The sequence below is a fragment of the Leucopleurus acutus genome (assembly GCF_964270905.1).
Source record: "Leucopleurus acutus genome assembly, chromosome: 11".
In the NCBI taxonomy this organism is placed as follows: Eukaryota; Metazoa; Chordata; class Mammalia; order Artiodactyla; family Delphinidae; genus Leucopleurus; species Leucopleurus acutus.
This window is the reverse complement of record NC_139152.1, coordinates 103569953-103593658: the sequence shown is the minus strand read 5'-3', so window position 1 is coordinate 103593658 and position 23706 is coordinate 103569953. Positions and strand designations below refer to the sequence as shown.

Here is a 23706-nt window from a genome sequence, read left to right as displayed (position 1 = left end):
CCCACAGGCAGCCATGTCCAAAGAGCCTGTGACTCTGACTTTCCATTCGCCCACCACGTCCCCAAGGGTCTCATCAATGTCAAGTGGCCCTGCGGGCGCCCCCTAAGTAGAGGAGGGTCGGGCTGCACCCCCTGCAGAAGCGGGGGGATGAGCACCTCCCCGGCCCCGCCCGAGGCTCTGGTGACGCGTGCAGGACACTCGCGAGGCCTAAGCGCTGCCGAGAGCAGCTCAGGACGAGGGGCCTGGCCTCACGCACCTGCTGAAGGGACAGCTCGTTAGAGAAAACGCCCTCCATGTCCTCGTCCTCACTCGAGGGGTGAAGATGGTGCGTGCTAACCTGCAACGGCCAGGGTGGGTGGGCATGAGACAGCGTCTGGGGCCGTGCCGACCCACCCTCCCTTGCAGGGCGCGCCGGGCCTCGGGCACCAGGAGTCCCGCAAGCCCAGGTCGGGCAGGGACCAGGGTGGGGACAGCGCTCTGCCCAGAGGGCCCCCCACTCTCGGCCGGCCTGGGGCCTGCTCACCAGGTCCACCGCGTTCCTGCGGTTGGCCTCCATCAGCGTCTCCTCCACAAAGCTCTCCCAGCGCCCGCGGCAATCCGAGGGGAGCCCTGCGGGGAAGGCTGCCCGGTGAGCCCTTGGGATGGAACCAGCAGCTGCATCCTGGTCCCGCGAGGGCTCTCAGGCCGACCGAGGAGCCCCGGGGACACAGGAACCACGGGGCACGGGCACGTCCCTCTTGGCCTTACAGGCCCAACCCAGCAGGCCTGGGTGTGTCTGTTTTTCTGGGGAGGTCGGAGCCCAGAGACGTTCACAGTCCAGAAAGAGAGAGCTTCATGCTCGCCCCCAACCCCACACCGGGCCGTCCTGGGTGCGCACGCTCGTCACAGGTGCTGACGGGCTGGGGGCCGGACTGAGAGCAGCCCACTCGTGTCAGAGGGCCCCGCCCCCCCCAGCCTCCTGGCTCACAGCTGCCCTGGGACCACAGGGGGCCATGGCCAAGGTCACCATGGGGGCAACTAGGCGAGGGCACGGGGGCGGGGGGCCATGGAGGCCACACCCACTGCACGACCAACTGGATGTCTGCGGGGCAGCTTCCCCAGCCCAGGACAGGGACAAACCCAGCACCTCCCCTGCCTGCCCCAGACTCAGGGCACCACGGCCCCCAGAAGGGATGGGGATCACCCCTCCCCGACAGCACACATGGCGCTCCAGGGGCCCCCCAGACGGGTGCTCACTCCCGCTCGCTGTTCACTGAGCACACGCGTCCCCCTGCCCCCTGGCCAGCCCTGTCCTCAGGCCCCCACACAGCACGGGGGACAAACTGTCTTGGCTGTGAAACCAGCACGAGCCCCCAAGTGCCCTCAGGGTCCCAGCCCCTGTGGCCGTCACTGTCCATCACCCTCAGGTCGCCCCGAGCGCACGCCCCTGCGTCACCCTGTCAGCCCTGTCACCATGTGCTGCTCAGGCTGGCCCGGCGTCCTCCTCCCCAAGAGGCCACACAGGCCCTTCTAAGCTGCCCGCCTTCTCCCATCTGAACCAAGATCCCTCGGGCTCTCCCCAGCTCAGGCCAGAAAGCCCAGTGCCTGGGAGCTACAGACTGGGCGCCCAGAACGTGCGAGGGCTGGCAAGGGGCGTGGGCGGCGGCCCCCCGCTCGGGGCCCCGGATCGCGACGAGGAGGCCCGTGGGGTATGAGGGAGAGCAAGCCTGGCCAGGATGGCCTCTGCTCAGGCCCTGCGGCCGCTCCCCAGATGAGCCACGAGCTCAGAGAAGAGCCGGACGGCGGAGCAGGAGAGCAGGCGTTTGGGCCGGCGCGGGCGGCCCAGGGCACAGAGGAGGCTGCCGCCCAGGCCCAGGCGCAGCTGACAGGACAGCCCCCGTGGCAAAGGGGGGGCCAAGTGTGTGGCACCAGTGCTGGTCCGGTCCGCCGATGGGCCAAGGGCAGGGGCGGGGCACCTCGGGCAGCGAAACCTGGGCCTGGAGGCGCTCACCTCGGAGGACCTCGCTGACCTGGGTCTGCACGGGGCCCCCCTCCAGGCTCTGCACCACTGCGTTGGCGATCCGGGTGAGATGGCCCATGTTCCCGCGCCTCATGCCACCCGCTGCCCTGAAAGAGAGGGTGGCGTCAGGCCTGCCGCCGGCCCTCCGCCACGGTGCCTCCAGCCGGCCCAGCCTCGGCTCTGCGGCCTCCTCCCCGCGGGCCCCACTGCCCTGCGAAGCCGTCTCGTGGCCTCGCCTGCAGGCTGCTTACTTTTGGAGCACCTGCTCCGCACCCGCGTCGCTCCACTCCCTGCCTACAGGTGAGGCGGGCATTTGCCGCTCCCACTCTGCGCAGACCACCAGACCCGCGCCCGGCTGGGGCTGTGAGTGTTGACCAAGCGCGTCCCGAGCCCCCAGAGAAGACCGAGGGTGGACCCAGGACCCGGGAGTAGGCAGAGCAGCAGGGGCAGCGGGCTGGCTCCCATCCACCGGCACGTCCCGCACGGCCGCAAACACGTGGCTCTTCCCCCACTTCTCATCTCTCCCACACAGGACCCAACAGAGCAGCAAGTCTTCAGATCCCTGATGCAGCAGGAAGGGCGTCACTTGTGAGACTCTGGCGCGTCCGTTACAGAAACACAGCCCTTGGGTCCCAGAGTGGACAGCGCTTGCTTTCAACAGTATTCTCTCTCTTCAGAGGCTGACGACAACCAGAGAGGAAGCGAAGGTGGTCCCCAATCGGTGGGCCCACCCGGCAGAGGAAGGCGGTCAGGAGAGACTGGGCAGGCAGAACTGGCCCAGACGCGAAGCCGGGCTGAGGGTGGAGGCCTGTGAGCGGCTGTCCAGGTCGCAGGAGAACCGCGCTGAGGCCGCGGCCTGCAGGCATCCAGGCTCACACGCCCGTCCACGGCTTACTATGGCCCAAGGACCCCTCGGTGACAGCAGTGAGCCCTCCCCTCACACAGGCACACACCTGTGCACCAACACACAAAACACATACAGGAGCAGACTCAGCACAGGCCTCCCTGGGCACTACGCACGCCAGGCCCAGTGGTAGGCGGGGCGGCCCCACCTCGCTTCTTGCTACTTGGGAGCGGACGCAGATTTGTGGGCTCAGTAACAGCAGGACAGAAGGGATGAACTAGGTGCGGTCGCAGAGCTCTCCCCACCTGCCCAGAGCAGCCCCTGGCGGGGCAGAGTAGGAGCACAGGGGGCACAGGGCTGCCCACTGGACCCGACCCTGCAGTCACACCAGGGACCTGGGCAGTCAAGACTTTCAAGCAGGAAGTGACACCACCTGCTGGTTTCAGCAAGATCCCAGCTTATCAGCAACGAGAGAGCAGATGGGGCAAGAGGGAAGCAGAAAGGGGCCCGGATGCTCTTTCAAGGGTCTGAGGCTTCAGTAAGAGAAGTGGCTGGAGGCTGGGATGGGGACGTGGGAGGATTCGGGACACAGTGCAGGCACAGGACTGGGGTCTCTGCTGATGGACGGGCAAGGGAGGAAGAGGGTGAGGGGCCCATGGAGCCAGGGGCCGGGCTGTGCAGGCCGCGTTACCCTGCCCCGTGCCCTGGCCCCACCAGCAGCACTGCAGCTGCTCCCACAGCGGTGGGACCCTTCCTTGAAAACAAACCCTCCATGGCAGCCCTGGAGCCCCACGCAGAGCCCTAGTGGTCCTTACTGTGTGTGGTCATTGGCTTCCCAGGCCTCCAGGATCCTCTGGACCAGGCAACACTTCTGGAACAGCTGGCAGACAGGTGGCACGGGTCAGGGCCAGCAGGGCTGCACGCTCCCCTCCACCCAGCCCTGGACTGAGTGGGCTTAGCAGGCATCAGGCGCACACGTCAGCCCCAAGTTCACTGCGGGCGGCGAAAGCATCACAGCCCAGCCCTGCGGTCCCCGTCCGACGCCCAGGGAGGCTCTGCTCAGGCTCGTCCACGTGGCGACGGGGGTCGAATCAGGACACTCTCGTCCCCTCAGCCTCCTGGCGGTCGTGTCCTCCCCCTCGGGCCACTCTCCTGCCTTCTCCATCCAGGAGGAAGAGGCCGGTGGCCCCAGGGCTCACTTGCTTCCAGGCCCTCACACAGGCAGCTTCCCGTATCTGGAATGTTTGCTCCGGGCCCCAAATCGCACGCACACCCCGCGTGTGGCCTCACTATCTGGGTGAGGTCCCTTGCTGGCCTGCATGGCCGCTGCACACACCCACCCCCTGTGGCTCTCATCACTGAAAGCGCCCACTCCTGGCTATTTACCCCCTTGGCTGTGTTCCGGCTCAGGCCTGCAGGTGCAGCCCTTCTCGACCCTCTCCCAGGTCTCTGGTCAGGGGCCCCGTTGCCAAGGCCCTCCTGTCTGAGCCTTGCAGCCACCCGGGGGTGGGGGGCAGAGCCGACCCCCAGGGCCCCGCACGCACAGGTGGGCTCCTCAGCTTGGGGACCGCCTGTGCCACACGCTCCACCCACGTGCTGCTTCCTCCTTCCTTCCTCAGCGAACACCCACTAAGGCCGACTCCCTGCAGCCCCGCGCGGCCGCTCAGGATGCTCTTGCTTGCGGCCCCGGGAATGGCGGCCCCAGCGGGTCTCCACACAGTGTGCTCGGGTGAGCGGGAAAGCGTCAGGGAAGAGGCGGGCCGTGCAGAGCAGCCACGCTTTCCAGAGGCTCCAAATCCCAGAAAGTCTTCTTGTGAGAACTGGATATGCTCCCCCTCCCCGGCACCTCCCCGGCACGGCATTCACACCATGACGGGGCTGCTTGCCCTCACGGCCTGGGGAGCCGACCCGGGGGCAGCAACGGGGCTTCTCCTACGCCCCTCCGGGGCCCTCCACTCCACCGGCTCTGGGGCCCTGGCAAACATGGACACCTTCTTTGGGCTTTCCCGTCCCACGGGTGAAAGGAGAGCAGCTCACCCCGTGTCACGGGAGGATTAGAGGAGAAAAGCACACGAGGGCCCAAAGCAATGTTAATGTCCACATGGTCTGGGTGGGGTTCAGCACACGCAGCAGTACACAGGATGCACAGGACACGCAGTGACACACAGGACATGCAGGACACAGCTACACGCGTGACGCTGCCTGGACCTACGTGGGTCACCATCGTGCTCTCAGGGCGGCTGGCGGCAGGCTGGGGGGTCTCTGGGTCCCCGCTGGAAGGCAGAGGCTCCACCGCGCCCTCAGGTCCGCTGGCCACGGCCCTGTCCTCCCGGGCAGAGTGGGACAGGATGGCGGCTATGCACAGCTCCACTTGGAAGTGCAGGAAGTTATTCCAGGCGTACTTAACAAACAGGTCCTGGGGAGACAGAGGGTGAGGGAAGCCCCGTGTCCTGCAGGCCGAACGTGAGGGGCCCTGCTGCCCTGCCCACCTCCCCGTGCTGTGTCCTGACGTCCGGGCGGCCACGGGCCTTCCATCTCCATCCAGCTCTGTAACCTCTGCTCGTGTGACCGCTTCCTGTGGTTTCCTCATCCTCTGTGCTAGGTTAGAAGCTGCACCCGCAGACCCTCAACCTCCCTCCTTCTCCAGTGCATCCTGACAAGGCCGTAGGCCTCCCTGTAAAATCCACCGCAGCTACACTCTACGCATTTTGCTATGTAGTATTTTTATCGTCTTTCCTTTATGATTTTATCTTTGACCCACAAGTTACTGGGAGTGTGTTCAATTCTCCAACCCCTGGGGATCCTATCCAGGAGGGCCATGAAATCAGGAGGTGCACACATGGACACTTCCCAAGGGAGCCCCAAGGGGCCCAAACAGAAGCTCCCAGGCAGACGCCCCCGAGGAGGCTGAATGGGCAGCTGCAGCCCCTCCGCCATGGCCTTTTCCAGACCTGCCCCTGAGGCGAGCAGAGCGGCACCAGCAGGGAGGCGGGACAGGCACACCTGCCACATCCACATGGCCACCTCACACCCAGCAGGGTCCACAGCTGCCTGCATCCCACACCCTCTGCTGCCTACACGGAAGGAAGCGGGCTGCGCAGGATGGGGAGATGGGGCTGGGGAAAGGGGTGTAGGCTCCAGCCCAGGATGTAAGTCTGGACCCTTCTTTCCCACCAGGGAGTGGGGAGCTGGATAAGGAAGGAGGCCCGTCTGCCTGACACAGCTCTCCTCCCCCACAGAAACACAGTCTCCAGTCTCAGCTTCACCTTCCCTGCCTGTGTGACTTTGGGTGACACTGGAGGTGGCTTCATCCATGCCGCCTCGTCTTCAACAGTCAGACCCACCTCCCAATAAAGAAAAGCCCATACCAGATGGCTTCACTGGAATTCTACCAAACATTTAAAGAAGAATTAACAACACCAATCCTTCTCAAAGTCTCCCCAAAAAAACTAAAGGGAGCACTTTCTACCAAATTCAGTCTGTGAGGCCAGCACTGCCCTGACACCAAAGACATCACAAGAAAAGAACATCCCTTAAGAACACTGATGCAAAAATTCTCCACAAAATACTAACAAACTGAATTCAGCAGCATATTAGAAGAAAATTATACACTATGACCAAGTGGGATTTATTCCCAGAATGCAAGAATGGTTCAACATATGAAAATCCTTCAGTGTAATATACACCACATTAAAAGAATGAAGGACAAAAACCAGTCATCTCAACTGACACTGAAAAATCATTTGACAAAATTCAACACATTTTCTTGATAAAAACACTTAATAAACTAGGAATAAAGGAAACTTCCTCAACATAGTGAAGGGCATCTATGACAAGAGCACAGAAAACATATTCAGTGGTGAGAGACTGAACGCTTTCCTTCTAAGACCCAAAACAAAGAAAGGATGCCCCCTTCGCCACCTGTATTCAGCACTGCACTCGAAGTTCTAGCCAGGGCAATTAGGCAATAAAAAGGAATAAAAAGCATCAAAACAACAGGAGAAGCCACCGCAGAGACTGGTTCAAGATGGCGGAGTAGAAGGACGTGCGCTCACTCCCTCTTGCGAGAGCACCGGCATCACAACTGCTGAACAATCCTCGACAGGAAGACATTGGAACTCACCAAACAAGATACCCTACATCCAAAGACGAAGGAGAAGCCACAATGAGACGGTAGGAGGGGCGCAATCACAATATAATCAAATCCCATAACTGCTGGTGGGTGACTCACAAACTGGAGAACATTTATACCACAGAAGTCCACCCACTGGAGTGAAGGTTCTGAGCCCCATGTCAGGCTTCCCAACCTGGCGGTCCGGCAATGGGAGGAGGAATTCCTAGAGAATCAGACTTTGAAGTCTAGCGGGATTTGACTGCAGGACTTTGACAGGACTGGGGGAAACAGAGACTCCACTAGTGGAGGGCACACACAAAGTAGTGTGCACCTCGGGACCCAGGGGAAGGAGCAGTGACCCCAAAGGAGACTGAACCAGACCTACCTGCTGGTGTTGGAGGGTTTCCTGCAGAGGCAGGGGGTGGCTGTGGTTCACCATGGGGACAAGGACACTGGCAGCAGAAGTTCTGGGAAGTACTCCTTGGCGTGAGACCTCCCGGAGTCCACCATTAGCGCCACCAAAGAGCCGCAGAGGCTCCAGTGCTGGGTCACCTCAGGCCAAACAACCAACAGGGAGGGAACCCAGCCCCACCCATCAGCAGACAAGTGGATTAAAGTTTTAATGAGTTCTGCCGACCAAAGCAACAGCCAGCTCTACCCACCACCAGTCCCTCCCATCAGGAAACTTGCATAAGCCTCTCAGATAGCTTCATCCACCAGAGGGCAGACAGCAGAAGCAAGAACTACAATCCTGCAGACTGTGAACAAAAACCACATTCACAGAAAGACAGACAAGATGAAAAGGCAGAGGGCTATGTACCAGATGAAGGAACAAGATAAAACCCCAGAAAAACAACTAAATGAAGTGGAGATAGGCAACCTGCCAGAAAAAGAATTCAGAATAACGATAGTGAAGATGATCCAGGACCTCGGAGAAAGAATGGAGGCAAAGATCGAGAAGATGCAAGAAATGTTTAACGAAGACCCAGAAGAATTAAAGAACAAACAAACAGATGAACAACACAATAACTGAAATGAAAAATACACTAGACGGAATCAATAGCAGAATAACTGAGGCAGAAAAACGGATAAGTGAACTGGAAGACAGAATGGTGGAAGTCACTGCCATAGAACAGAATGAAGAAAAACGAATGAAAAGAGATGAAGACAGCCTAGGAGACCTCTGGGACAACGTTAAACGCAACAACATGCACATTATAGGGGTCCCAGAAGAAGAGAGAGAGAAAGGACCCGAGAAAATATTTGAAGAGATTTTAGTCGAAAACTTCCCTAACATGGGAAAGGAAATAGCCACCCAGGTCCAGGAAGCACAGAGAGTCCCATACAGGATAAACCCAAGGAGAAACATGCCGAGACACAGAGTAATCAAACTGGCAAAAATTAAAGACAAAGAAAAATTATTGAAAGCAGCAAGGGAAAAATGACAAATCACATACAAGGGAACTCCCATAAGGTTAACAGCAGATTTCTCAGCAGAAACTCTACAAGCCAGAAGGGAGTGGCATGATATACTTAAAGTGATGAAAGGAAGGAACCTACAACCAAGATCACTCTACCCGGCAAGGATCTCATTCAGATTCCATGGAGAAATCAAAAGCTTTACAGACAAGCAAGAATTAAGAGAATTCAGCACCACCAAACCAGCTCTACAACAAATGCTAAAGGAACTTCTCTAAGTGGGAGACACAAGACAAGAAAAGAACCTACAAAAACAAACCCAAAACAATTAAGAAAATGGTAACAGGTACATATCGATAAGTACCTTAAACGTGAATGGATTAAATGCTCCAACCAAAAGACACAGGCTCGCTGAATGGATACAAAAACAAGACCCATATATATGCTGTCTACAAGAGACCCACTTCAGCCCTAGAGACACATACAGACTGAAAGTGAGGGGATGGAAAAAGATATTCCATGCAAATGGAAACCAAAAGAAAGCTGGAGTAGCAATACTCATATCAGATAAAACAGACTTTAAAATAAAGACTGTTACAAGAGACAAGGAAGGACACCACATAATGATCAAGGGATCAAGAAGACATAACAGTTATAAATATATATGCACCCAACATAGGAGCACCTCAATACGTAAGGCAACTGCTAACAGCTATAAAAGAGGAAATCGACAGTACACAATCATAGTGGGGGACTTTAACACCTCACTTACACCAATGGACAGATCATCCAGACAGAAAATTATCAGGGAAACACAAGCTTTAAATGACACAATAGACCAGACAGATTTAATTGATATTTATAGGACATTCTACCCCAAAACAGCAGATCACACTTTCTTCTCAAGTGCACACGGAACATTCTCCAGGATAGATCACATCTTGGGTCACAAATCAAGCCTCGGTAAATTTAAGAAAACTGAAATCATATCAAGCATCTTTTCCGACCACAACACTGAAGATCAGAAATGAATTACAGGGAAAAAAACGTAAAAAACACAAACACATTGAGGCTAAACAACACGTTACTAAATAACCAAGAGATCACTGAAGAAATCAAAAAGGAAATAAAAAAATACCTGGAGACAAATGACAATGAAAACACAACGATCCAAAACCTATGGGATGCTGCAAAAGCAGTTCTAAGAGGGAAGTTTATAGCTATACAAGCCTACCTCAAGAAACAAGAAAAATCTCAAATAAACAATCTACCCTTACACCTAAAGGAACCAGAGAAAGAAGAACAAACAAAACCCAAAGTTAGCAGAAGGAAAGAAATCGTAAAGATCAGAGCAGAAATAAATGAAATAGAAACAAAGAAAACAACAGCAAAGATGAATAAAACTAAAAGCTGGTTCTTTGAGAAGATAAATAAAATTGATAAACCATTAGCCAGACTCATCAAGAAAAAGAGACAGAGGACTCAAATCAATAAAATTAGAAATGAAAAACGAGAAGTTACAACGGACACTGCAGAAATACAAAGCATCCTCAGAGACTACTACAAGCAACTCTATGCCAATAAAATGGACAACCTGGAAGAAACTGACAAATTCTTAGGAAGGTATAACCTTCCAAGACTAAACCAGGAAGAAACAGAAAATATGAACAGAATTACTTTCCGTTTCAAGTAGTGAAATTGAAACTGTGATTTAAAATCTTCCAGCAAACAAAAGTCCAGGACCAGATGGCTTCACAGGTAATTTCTATCAAACATTTAGAAAAGAGCTAACACCTATCCATCTCAAACTCTTCCAAAAAACTGCAAAGGAAGGAACACTCCCAAACTCATTCTATGAGGCCACCATCACCCTGATACCAAAACCAAACAAAGACACTACAAAAAAAGAAAATTACAGACCAACATTACTGATGAATATAGATGCAAAACTCCTCAACAAAATACTAGCAAACAGAATCCAACAACACATTAAAAGGATCATACACCATGATCAAGTGGGATTTATCCCAGGGATGCAAGGATTCTTCGATATATGCACTCAATCAACGTGATACACCACATTAACAACCTGAAGAATAAAAACCGTATGATCGTCTCAACAGATGCAGAAAAAGCTTTGACAAAATTCAGCACCCATTTATGATAAAAACTCCCCAGAAAGTGGGCAGAGAGGGAACCTACCTCAACACAATAAAGGCCACATACGACAAACCCACAGCAAACATCATTCTCAATGGTGAAAAACTGAAAGCATTTCCTCTAAGATCAGGAACAAGACACAGATGTCCACTCTCACCACTATTACTCAACATGGTTTTGGAAGTCCTAGCCACGGCAATCAGAGAAGAAAAAGAAAGAAAAGGAATACAAATTGGAAAAGAAGAAGTAAAACTGTCACTGTTTGCAGATGACATGATACTATACATACAGAATCCTACAGATGCCACCAGAAAACTACTAGAGCTAATCAATGGATTGGGTAAAGTTGCAGGATACAAAATTAACGCACAGAAACCTCTTGCATCCCTGCACACTGACGACGAAAGATCAGAAAGAGGAATTAAGGGTAAATCCCATTCCCCACTGCAGCAAAAGGAACAAAATTCCCAGGAATAAACCTGCCTAGGGAGGCAAAAGACTGCACTCAGGAAACCGTAAGACACTGAGGAAAGAAACCAAAGATGACACAGACAGATGGGGAGATACACCATGTTCTTGGGTTGGAAGAATCAGTACTGTGAAAATGACCATAAGCAATCTACAGATTCAATGCAATCCCTATCAAATTACCAATGGCATTTTTTACAGAACTAGAACAAAAAATCTTAAAATTTGTATGGAGACACAAAAGACCCCGAACAGCCAAGGGAGTCTTGAGGAAAAAAAAAGGAGCGGAGGAATCAGACTCCCTGATTTCAGACTATACTACAAAGCTACAGTAATCAAGTCAGTATGATACTGGCACAAAAACAGAAATATAGATCAATGGAACAGGACAGAAAGCCCAAAGATAAACCCACACACCTATGGTCAACTAATCTATGACAAAGGAGGCAAGGATATACAATGGAGAAAAGAGAGTCTCTTCAATAAGTGGTGCTGGCAAAACTGGAAACTACATGTCAAAGACTGAAATTAGTACACTCCTTAACACCATACACAAAAATAAACTCAAAATGGATTAGAGACCTAAATATAAGACTGGACACTATAAAACTCTTAGATGGAAACATAGGAAGAACACTTTGACATAAATCACAGCAAGATCTTTTTTGATCCACATCCCAGAGTAATGGAAATAAAAACAAAAATAAACAAATAGGACCTAACGAAACTTAAAAGCTTTTGCAAAGCAAAGGAAACTACAAACAAGACAAAAAAACAACCCTCAGAATGGGGGAAAATATTTGCAAATGAATCAACGGACAAAGGATTAATCTCCAAAATATATAAACAGCTCATGCAACTCAATATTAAAATAACAAAGAACCCAATCCAAAAATGGGCAGAAGACCTAAATAGACATTTCTCCAAAGAGGACATACAGATGGCCAAGAAGCACATGAAAAGCTGCTCAACATCACTAATCATTAGAGAAATGCAAATCAAATCTACAATGAGGTATCACCTCACATCAGTTAGAACGGGCATCATCAGAAAATCTACAAACCACCAATGCTGGAGAGGGTGTGGAGAAAAGGGAACCCTCTTGCACTGTTGGTGGGAATATAAATTGATACAGCCGCTATGGAGAACAGTATGGAGGTTCCTTAAAAAACTAAAAGTAGAATTACCATATGACCCAGCAATCCCACTACTGGGCATATACCCTGAGAAAACCAGAATTCAAAAAGACACATGCACCCCAATGTTCACTGCAGCACTATTTACAATTGCCAGGTCACGGAAGCAACCTAAATGCCCATCGACAGACGAATGGATATAGAAGATGTGGTACATATATTCAATGGAATATTACTCAGCCATAAAAAGGAACGAAGCTGGGTCCTTTGTAGAGACGTGGATGAATCTAGAGACTGTCATACAGAGTAAAGTAAGTCAGAAAGAGAAAAACAAATATTGTATATTAATGCATATAAGTGGAACCTAGAAAAATGGTACAGAGGAACCAGTTTGCAGGGCAGAAATAGAGACACAGATGTAGAGAACAAGCGTATGGACACCAAGGGGGGAAAGCGGCGGGGGGTGGGGTGGGGGATGAATTGGGAGATTGGGATTGACATGTACACTGATGTGTATAAAATGGATAACTAATAAGAACCTGCTTATAAAAAATAAAATTTAAAAATTTAAAAAAATAAAAATAAAGGGCATCTAAATTGGAAAGAAATAAAATTATCTCTGTTCACAGATGATACAATCTTATATGCAGAAAATTGTACAAATTCCACATAAACTGTTAGAGCAAATAAACAAATTCAGCCAAGTTCCAGGATAAAAGATCAACACACAAAACTCTGTTGCATTTTTTCCCACTAACAATAAATAATCCAAAGAACTAAATCTTCACACATATGGTCAATTTATTTTCAACAAGGGTGCCAAGATCATTCAGTGGGAAAAGGATAGTGTTTTCAACAAAAGGTGCTGAAAGAAATAACAAGTGTTGGCAAGGATGGAGAGAAGAGAGGACCTTGTGCACTGGTGGTGGGAATGTAAACTGGTGCAACCACTGTGGAACACAGTGTGGACGTTCCTCAAAAAATTAAAAATAGAACAATCATATGATCCAACAATTCCATTCCTATTTACCCAAAGAATACAAAAACACTAATTTTAAAAGATATATGCCCCTCCATGTTCACTGCAGAATTATTTACAATAACCAAGATATGGAAATGACCTAAATGCCCATAAACAGATGAATGGATAAAGAAGATGTGGTACATATATACAATGGAGTATCACTCAGCCATAAAAAAGAATGATATAATGCCATTTGCAGCAACATGGATGGACCTAGAGGGTATTATGCTAAATGAAGTAGGTCAGATGGAGAAAGACAAATACCGTATAATTTCATCAATGAAAAACAAACAAAATAAACAAACCAAACAAAAACAAACATGTAGATACAGAGTAGTGGTTACCAGTGGTAAGGGGTGGGGTAGGGAGGAGGACGAAATGGGTAAAGGGGATCAGCTGTATGGTGACAGATGGAAACTAAATCTTTGATGGTGAGCGTGCAATAGGGTATAAAGAAGTAGAAATATAACCTACACATGAAACTTACATTCAAAAAACGAAACAAAACAAATGGTGCTGTGATATCCACATGCAAAAGAATGAAGCTGCACCCTTACCTTACACTGCATAGATATACAAACTCAAAATGGACCAAAGACCCGAAAGAGCTAAAACTATAAAGTACTTAGAAGAAAACACAGGGGGAAAGTTGCATGACAGTGGATTTGGCAATGATTTCTTAGGTATAGGTATGACACCAAATGCACAAGAAACAAAAGAAAAAAACAGATAAACTTGCGACTTCCCTGGTGGCGCAGTGGTTAAGAATCCGCCTGCCAATGCAGGGGACAAGGGTTCGAGCCCTGGTCCGGAAGATCCCACACGCCGCAGAGCAACTAAGCCCGTGTGCCACAACTACTGGGCCTGCGCTCTAGAGCCCACGAGCCACAACTACTGAAGCCTGCACGCCTAGAGCCCGTGCTCCACAACAAGAGAAGCCACCGCAATGAGAAGCCCACGTACCACAACTAAGAGCAGCCCCCCACTCACTGCTACTAGAGAAAGCCCACGCACAGCAACAAAGACCCAACGCAGCCAAAAATAAATAAAATAATTAATTAAAAAAAAGAAAAAAAACAGATAAACTGGACTTCATCGAAATGAAAACCTTTGTGCGTCAGAGGACACCATCAAGAGGGCAAAAAGACAACTCACAGAATGGGAGAAAATATTTGCAAATCATGTATCTAAGCACTTAATATCCAGAATATATAAAGAACTCCTTCAATTCAACAATAACAACAAAACGAACAACCCAATTCAAAAATGGGCAGAGGACTTGAACAGACAGTTCTCCAAAGAAGATACACAAATGGCCAGCAAAAGCACATGAAAAAATGCTCAGCATCACTAATCACTAAGGAAACGCAAATCAAAACACAGTGAGGTACCACCTCAAACCCATCTGGATGGCTATTATCAAAAACATGGAAAACACGTGTTAGTGACGAAATTGGAACCCTCATACATTGCTGGTGTGAATGTAAAACAGTGTACCCACTGGGGAAAACAGTGTGTGGGTGCCTCAAAAAGCTGAACATAGAATTACTGTATGACCCATCAATTCCACTTCTAGGTATGTAGTCAGAAGTGAAAGCAGGGGCTGAAACAGATATTTGTACATCCATGTTTATAGCAGCATTATTAAAAATAGCCAAAATGTGGAAGCAACCCAATTGTCCACCAACATATGAACGGATAAGCAAAACGCAGTACATCCATACAATGAAATATCATTCAGCCTTAAAAAGGAAAGAAATTGTGACACATGCTACCACATGGGTGAACATTATACTAAGTGAAATAAGCCAGACAGAAAAGGCGATATACTGTTTGATTCCACTTACATAGGAATCCCTGGAATAGTCGGATCCATAGAGACAGAAAGTAGAAGGGTGGGTGCCAGGGCTGGGGACTGGCGGGGGGATGAGGACCGAGTGTTTAATGCTCAGAGCTGGAGAAGATGAGAAAGTCCTGGAGATCATGGTAATGGTTATACAACCACGTGAACGTTGAACCATATGCTTGCAAGTTATTACAATGGTGTATTTCATGTTACATATATTTTGCCACAATAAATGAAAAGTAGAAAGGGGGAGTGGGAGAGAGAGAACTTTCTCGGAGGAGAGGAAAAGAAATGACTGAGGTCTTTCCTAGTCGCCCTCTGACCCACATCCAGGCTCTACAGTCACAGCAGAGCCCAGTGACTTCCAAACGCTGGAAGGACTCCTGAGGCAGGCAGTCCTTCAGGCCCAGGTCCAAGGCAGCTCCTTCTGGGATTGAGATTTAAATGTAAGGATATTTCAGCTTCCTGGGAGCAGAGGCCCAGGGGCAAGGCTGAGGAGAAGGCTGGGGATGCATGAGCTCCGTGTACAGCTTGAGCGAGGTCCCCTCCCCGTCAGCAGCGCCCTGTGGTCACTGCCTGCAGACCCTCCCTCAGACCCCCAGGGCGTGCCCGCCAGAGGAGCTCCCCACAGGCTCTGCCTTTACTGTGGGGACGAGGAGCAGCTCTTTAGGGCGTTTTAGGCTGAAGAGCTTCAAAGTTCTCTATTAAGGCAGAAATCAGAAAGGGGAGGGACCATATTACCGGCTCCCTCTGCTTCCAGGGCAGCCCTGCGTGAGCCTACACGGAGGCGGGTCCCAGCGTCACTCGGTGCGCCTCACCAGTGACCTGGCCTCAAGCCTGGGGGGCAGGACGCGGTCTCTGCACAGACTGTGCCTGCCCCAGAACCGAACCAGAGCCTCCCTTCGGGCAGGCCTTCACCTGGGCGCTGAGGTCCCAGGCGGGGCAGGTGTCCGCTCACCAGCAGCAAGCCCATGGTGTTGAGCCGGCAGAGCTCCTGGTTGATGCTGGGCGTGTTCGTGTGCAGCAGGGCGGCCACGAGGCGAGCTCCGTGCAGGCGGGCGTTACCCAGGGGCTCCTCCAGCACGCCAATGGTGGTCAGGATCGCTGCTTTCTGCAAACACAAAAGGACGGCCCAGTTAGAGCCTTGTGACCGGTGTGATCACCACCCATGTGTGGGCTTCTCTTTGACCTGACCCTGGTCGAAGGGCCAGGGCCGCTGCTGCATGACGTGGCCCAGCCGGGGAGGGGTCCTGAAGGCAATGTGGTCTGCAGGAGGAGACAAGGGGTCAGTCGGGTTAAGAGCCCCACCGCTCCCCTCAGGGCTCACAAGACTGAGTGAGGGTGGGCCGCTGCTCCTGGGTGCCTAGGGCACTCTGGTCTCAGCCTGCCAGCCGAAGGGATGTGACCTCAGCGTATAAGACGGAGGAGACTGACGACAAGGGTGGCCTCGTGAGATGGGGTGATCCCACACACGGAGCACAGTGCATCTACCTTTTCATTATCAGAATGTTCCAGAATCCCTGACTTCATGAGTCCTCCTTTCTAGTGGGGAAGGCAGACCACAAGCTGATATATGTAAGAAACAGTATGGTAGACCACGGCGGGTGCCCAAGAGAGGCACCAGGAGAGGCGAAGGGGCTGTGCCCGGGGCACTGAGGTGCAGAGGGACTGGGTCTTCCTCACCATGACCACCGCTGCTCAGCTGAGCAAAGGGTCTCCTCTGGGACCCCCTCACTCCTTGGCTGGGTGCCCCCAACTCAAGAGGCCGGGTCTCCAGTGCACTCGGGCTCTCGGACACCCCCGTCAGAAGGCAGGAGTTGCCTGGGGGGGTGGCGAACTGTCCAACTCTTCAAAGAGAAGATGGACACTCGGCAGATGGGGTCTGAGTGCGCTTGTCATCCCGGGTCGCGAGTGGGGTCTTTGCCTTGCAAGCGACCCAGCCCACGAGGTCTCCAGAGCCCCCGACCTTTGCTCGGGGCACCTACCTTTGGCGGGCTGAGCAGAAGCTGGTGGAAGTCCTTCAGCCGTGGCTCGATGCCGCGCAGGACGCCGGAGCTGACGGCACACAGCCTGTCCAGTCCCTGGGAGCAGGAGTCCAGCAAGCCCTCCATCCTGTGGACCAGAGGCAGCTGGACACGGGGACACTAGTCCCATTACACCATACCCCCTCCCGAAGTGCCCACTTGTCGTCTCCAGGGAGGCTGCTGACCGTATGGGGGTGGGGGCCGTGCCCAGGTGATGGCCCTGACGGGCTGTGGGCGTCACACCCTCGAAGCAGCTCTGCTCCCTCCTCCCACCTTGAAAACCTTCACTGTCGACCCCACTCCTCGGCTGAGAGACAGGACTGGCCATAAAAGGATAAAAGAGGCCACATAAAAGGATAAAAAAGCAGAGAGAATGAACCGGCTCATCTGTTTTCTGCATTGTCACACTGTCCCTGCATCGCAGGCGAGGCACTCACCAGAGTCCCCACTTCCTGCGGGAAGGGCCCAGCCTTCCTGGGCTCATAAAGATGAATAAGCAATATTCTGGTTTCTAACTAAATGATGATAACATCATAATTCTCTTTTTAGGTAATAAACTAATAAATATGTATTGGGTACCAGAGGGAAAGAAAGAAACTGCTAATAATCTCACCATTGAGATTAAGTCAATTTCTTGTTATTTTCTGGTTGTTCCTTTTCTTTAAAAAAACAGCACAGGCTATCAGTGCTGGGGGCTACAGTGAAGCTCCTTCCAGAGCGAGGACATGAGGGAACTGCAGTCTCCTTGGGAATCAGACCACCAGCACGGCACGTGACAGGACAGAGCAGACAGAAGTGCACACGCAAACACACATACACACGTGCGTTCGCGCACACACGCACGTACATATATACACATATGCACACATATACACACACACACACACACGTGCTGGGGGTACTCATCGGGACACTCCTTGGGGAAGCCCACTGGCCGTGCCTGTTCTGCATACACGTCTATAAACACTTTGCAAACTGGCGACAGGGGGTGTCTTTGGGCTGAGGTGGGGATGTGATTGATGGCGAAGGTCAAAGGGGACTTTACAGCCGTCAAGTTTACCTTTTCAACAAGGACAGTCTCTCCCCATGATCACCTGCATCATTAGAAACATTAAAAGCACAAACAGCACACCCGGCCACTCCCCTGGGCCTCCGTCACTGAAGTGGCAGCACTCTCCTTCTCGGGAGACACTCACCCCGCCCGCCGGGGCTCAAGCAAGGTCAGTAGCACCTGGGTCCCGCTGACGAGGCAGAGCTCGGTCTGGGCTCCGTCAAACATGTTCCTCAGCAGCCGTTCCACGCAGTCCTGCCTGTCGGACACGCGCAAGGTCACTGCCTGGCGGGGGGATGCACAGACCCCACCCCCACCCCCGCCGAAGGAGCAGCACCCTGAATCCCAGAGAGGCCCCGCTCGGGGCTCAGGCCACACGCCCAGGGTTTTTAGGACACGGCTGCCCCGGGGGCCCGCATTCTCTGAACCTGCCAGGAGACACCTCCCGTGAGAAAGAGGCCCATCAAGTTAACTGTGATCGGGGCGAGTTCCTCAGAAACGATCAGAGGAGGTGGCGGTGTCCCTGGCCCTCAGCCCAGGCCCCCCAGCGCTGCAGCCCACACTCACGACTCCAGCGCCGTGAGGAGGGGGTCTGGCTCTGGAGCTTCCTGCAGCGGGCTGCCCTGCTCCCTGCCCAGCCTGACGATGTCGCAGAGCGTCTGCGAAGCGTTGGACTGCCTCTGAAAGGACAGGGACGAAGAGCCGCCTTCAGGGCCGGCCTGCCGCACGGTCAGAGCGGCTGCTGCGGCAGGTCTGCTGAGGCGCTGGACTCGAAGGCGGCTCGTCTCAGCCTGGCCTGCCTCTCACCGTGGGGCGCAGATCTGGCCGCCCCCCAAGAGCTCCCATGGGGCCTCGACGGTCGAGCACGCCACGCAGACATCGTTCTATACCCTCAGACAGACACCGCGAGTGTGCCTGTGGTACTAACACAACAAGTGGCTATTAACACACAGGGTGGGTCCTGTGAGCTCAAGAAAACAGGACAGTTGCTACAGAGAAAATAAAGGACTCAACTTTTCTAGAGAAACATTAAGCCCATAAAAATTCAGAACCTCTGATTCGGTGCCTTTGCCAGCCACGTGGGCTGAGTCTGTGGAGCAGATGAACAGGGTCAGAGAGAAACTCAGCCACCGGCTTGGCGCAGGGAGCACCTAACAAGCAGCCTTCACGTGCGCGCCACGGGAAACCAAGCTGAAGGAAGTGCTTCGTGACTGTTTTAGGCAAGACTGAAAGCAGCCAGGTTGCCTCCGCGGCCTCCCAGCTGCCTCGGGGACTGGGAAAGGGCCAGTCAGCTCACAGCGTTCACACTGGTGGAGGGGCATCTCCCTTCCCAGATCTGGAGCACAGACACCCTTGCCCGGCTGCCTGGCCAGGCCCGTGGGCCAAAAGAGCCCCAAACAGCACAGCCAGGCAGCAGCAAAGGCTCAGACATGAGTCAGGACCACCGCTCTCCAAAGTGCTAAGGAGACCGTGCATGTGCAGCTGTGTGCAGTTGTCACGTGTAGGAAAAGGCCTATCGGGATATTCCCCACACTCTCAACTGTGATACCGCAAGGAGCGGGCAGGGGCTGAGAGGAGCCCCACTGCCACCCCACACGCTCCCTCTGGAGCTCACGCCCCTGTAGACCCCATCTCCTCGAGCGCAGGCTAGAACCAGCACTCACAGCGGCGGCACGCCGGCGAGGACTGTCACCTGTAGGTCAGGTGCTTGCCCCAGAGGACGCAGCAGCAGGCTGCGAGCTGCCCTGCGGAGAGGCCCGGGGGGCATGGGGCCAAGGGTAGCCTCAGCCAGCAGCCCTCAGGAAGCTGAGTCCTGGCACTTCCCTGGTGGTCCAGTGGTTAAGACTCTGTGTTTCCAATGCAAGGGGTATGGGTAGGGGGCGTGGGTTCGATCCCTGGTCAAGGAACTAAAATCCCACATGCCACACAGCCAAGAAATAAAAATAAACAAACAAATAAATAAATAAATAAAATAAGGAACTGAGTCCTGCAGAGCCACCAGTGACCCTGGGGGCAGACCCTCCCCTCGTTGAGCCCTGAGGTGACCACAGTCTTGTGAGAGACCCTGGGCAGAGGACCTGTGACCCCTGGCCCATAAAAACTGAGATAAAAAATACTTACTGTTATAAGCAACTAAGTTTTGGGGTCATCTGTTACTCAGCCATAGATAACATACAATTCTATTCAGACTGTTTTTTTATAATATGTATGTATTATATTTTAGGAAAAAAAAGTCTGCAAGTCAGTGCTTGATTAAAGGAAGAGCATCTGAGGAAAGGAGTGACTTGCCCCCTCAGACAGCAGTGGAGAGCGCTCTCCGCCAGCCCTGAGCGAGGGGCGCCTGCTCAAAGGTGGGGTCCACGAGCCCATACTCACATCTTCATCCTGACTCGGGTGGATCAATTCCACGAGCCTCTGGATGAGCTTCTCTTCATTAAGCCACTGAAAGGGAAAAGGAGGCCTGTAAGTGACTCCGCTCACATCTGACGAAATGGAAGGAAAGTCCTTCAGTGCAACAGAAATCCACGCGCCAGGTTCTGGCACAGAGATACTTCACCCAACACGTGCGTCCACCCAGACCCTGAAAGCACAAGCAGTGGCCGAATTCTGGAGTGACCCAAAGACTGTAAAGGAGGGGATCCCCTTCCACATGCCCTAATGGTCCAGACTCTTAAACACACGTGAGCTCTGTTTTTAGGACGTCTCCGAAGCGGAGCCTGGAGCCACCCGCGCCGATGGGGCTCTCCCAGCACACAGCCCAGCTGCTCCCTGCAGCGCCCGGGCTCCAGGTCAGTCCGGCTCCTCTACGCACTTCCTTACCCCAAAATGGGCTCAGTGTAGTCAGGGCAGGCTTCCCGCTACCGTTCAGCAACGGCTGACGTTCCCGCGGCTCTCACTGTGCCACATCAGCTACTATGATTAACTCTCAGTGGGAGGCCGCTCCATAACGAAGCGGGTTATGAATCTGAGAGCTACAACTGTCACCTAATTCCAGGAGCTGGAAAACCGTCAAGAAGGACCAATGGTTTACTTATTCTATCTTAAGCTGCATTACAAACAACACCTGCCCAACAGCAGCAGATTCTTTGTCCGGCACTGGTTTCCTGGGCTTCTTGGGGTTGAGCCCTCCCCTCTTCTGGGAAAGCCCTCAGGGAGCTATGGGTAGCCCCTCTTGCTGTGAATACTGTCAGGACAGACACAGGCCAACTCTGGTCTTCGAAACGTCTCTGCATGGAATCCTCTTCGGCGACTGTTTCCTCTCGGGCATGTACTCGGGCACAGGACCAGCGCCCAATGGAGACCTAGCAGCCCTAGGGGTGGGGCACAAGTGAGGAAGCCCACTTCTGCTCTGATGAATGGACTGAGGCAGGACAAGAGAAAAGGGGCAGATGCCAGACCCAGCCTCAAATACAAGCCTTGACGAGAACCCCTGAGTGGTTCTCATCAGGAGGGGAAGGTCCTGCTGGGTGGAAAGCTGGGGTGCTGGGCACCCCGGTGCTGCTTCACCAGCTCCAGCCTCCTTATACCAGGAGGCACTTACTCCACACTCGGAGAATGTGCAGAGCCCGCGCAGACGGGGAGGGGCTCCAGGGAGGAGGGGGCCCACACACTCACATGCAGGACCTCCTGCCGGAGCCCAGCGGGCTCTACGCAGCTGACCAGGCGCAGCAGCAGGTCCATGAGGGCCGAGGTGCCGATGTGCTTCAACAGCAGGCTGATGAACTTGTCCTTCTTCCTCAAGAACACAATCACCTGCAACCAGACAGCCCCTGAGAGGTGAGTAGGGCAGACCCTGACCACCAGGAGATGCTGCCCCCAAGAACTGCCATGGGAAAGATTCATTTTCAACAACAGTGAGCAGAAATAATGGAAAGACGTGGAAAGAGCTGTAAGAAAGCCCCCTCCGCCGCCCCCCCCCCCCCCAGCAACAACAGGCAGAGCCCTGAACACAGGCGAGTCCACGAGGCGGTGGGGGCCTGAGAGGACCCTGGGCTGGCAGAGTTTGCCACACACCGAGACTGGGCACGAGTGCAGCCCCAGCACCCGAGTTGACAGCTCCCGGACGGGGGACACAAACCCGGAAAGCTGACAGGCCCCACAGGTGGCTGAAGGGAAAGGACTGAGGTTTCAGAAAAGCAGAGGCGGAGGGGTGCAGCTGGCTGGTGACCAGAGCCGACAAGACACGACGCAGCTGGCTGGCTGAGTGTGCAGTCACAGGGTGTGGTGCCTGAGCGCAGAGGGACGGGAGAAGCCCAGGCAGAGGCCTTCTTGGACACGTGTTGGCAAGCTCGGCTCAGTTGGCCACAGAGACGAGGTGCCTGCGAGTCCAGGCCACTGCACAGACCCAGGACTCTACTGGGGGCAATGGGGACACGGAACAGGCAAGGGATCCCAACCACCCTCATGCCAGAACCCTCATGCCAGAAGTGAAGGGAAGGAGGGGAAGGAGGAGGAAGAGAGAGAAGAGAGGCAACAGGGGCGGGGGGGTTGGGGAGTGGGGGGCAGGGGCGGGGGTTCTTTGAAAAGCGTGAATAGAGAAAGACTGAAAACAGCAGAGAAGGCTCCAGGGAACATCCCTACACACCCTACAGATATAAACACCATTACAAGGGGTTATCCGGAACAAGTTTAGGCCAATTTCTGTAAATTTGGAAAAATGAAAAATTCCTTTGAAAAACTCACTTACGTAAACTGACAAGAAGAAAGAGAAAATCTGGAGTTCTAGAGTGTCAAAAGAAACAAAATCTCTAATTAAAAGCCTCCCCATACAGAAGACTCCAGGCTCTAAAGGCTTTACTAGTGAATTCTATCCAAAATTTAAAGAAAAATAACCCCAATCTTATGCAGGACTCCTCCAGGGTCCTTCTCTCATAAAATGAGAGAAGATGCCCCATATCATTGTATGAGGACATAAAACCTCGATTCCAAAACCTTGATATGCGTACTTTAAGAAAAGGAAATTATATAAGGACCTACTGTAGAGCACAGGGAACTCTACTCAATACTCTGTAATGGCCTATAAGGGAAAAGAAGCTAACAAAGAGTGGATATGTGTGTATGTATGATAGATTCACTTTGCTGTACACCTGAAACTAACGCAACATTGTAAATCAATTATACCCCATTAAAAATTAAAAAACAAAAAGAAAAGGGAAGGAAATTATAAGCCAATCTCACTGATGGTCACAGATACAAAAATTCTTAAAAAGAAAGCAATATGGGGCTTCCCTGGTGGCGCAGTGGTTGAGAGTCCGCCTGCCGATGCAGGGGACACGGTTCGTGCCCCGGTCCGGGAAGATCCCACATGCCGGGAGCGGCTGGGCCCGTGAGCCATGGCCGCTGAGCCTGCGCGTCCGGAGCCTGTGCTCCGCAACGGGAGAGGCCACAGCAGTGAGAGGCCCGCGTACCGCAAAAAAAAACCCCAAAAAACAAAACAAACAAACAAAATAAACTCTACAACAAACAACATACTTAATTGTAAAACAGTGAAAGCTTTTCCTCAGAGGCAATAAATAAAACAGAGGCCCACTATCACCACTTCAATTCAACAATGTATTAAAGGTTCCAGACAATGCAACAAGGCAAGAAAAAGAGACAAAAAGTGTAACATTTATAAAGGA

General features: G+C 52.6%; 1 protein-coding gene across 6 annotated transcripts in view; it reads right to left on the bottom strand.

Moving 5' to 3' along the window:
* The window catches only part of PPP6R2 (protein phosphatase 6 regulatory subunit 2), an 83444-nt gene that overhangs the window by 5365 nt on the left and 54373 nt on the right, over window positions 1–23706 (bottom strand). For all 6 annotated transcript variants that reach the window (XM_082850537.1, XM_082850536.1, XM_082850539.1 and 3 more), the window contains 11 exons: window positions 21701–21838; window positions 20462–20527; window positions 18653–18765; window positions 18231–18344; window positions 16996–17122; window positions 15969–16121; window positions 5056–5259; window positions 3659–3723; window positions 1991–2106; window positions 524–609; window positions 257–337 (listed from right to left, as the gene is read on the bottom strand). In XM_082850537.1, coding sequence (XP_082706663.1) covers window positions 257–337; window positions 524–609; window positions 1991–2106; window positions 3659–3723; window positions 5056–5259; window positions 15969–16121; window positions 16996–17122; window positions 18231–18344; window positions 18653–18765; window positions 20462–20527; window positions 21701–21838 — 1263 coding nt within the window. The remainder of the gene's footprint in view (window positions 1–256; window positions 338–523; window positions 610–1990; window positions 2107–3658; window positions 3724–5055; window positions 5260–15968; window positions 16122–16995; window positions 17123–18230; window positions 18345–18652; window positions 18766–20461; window positions 20528–21700; window positions 21839–23706) is intronic.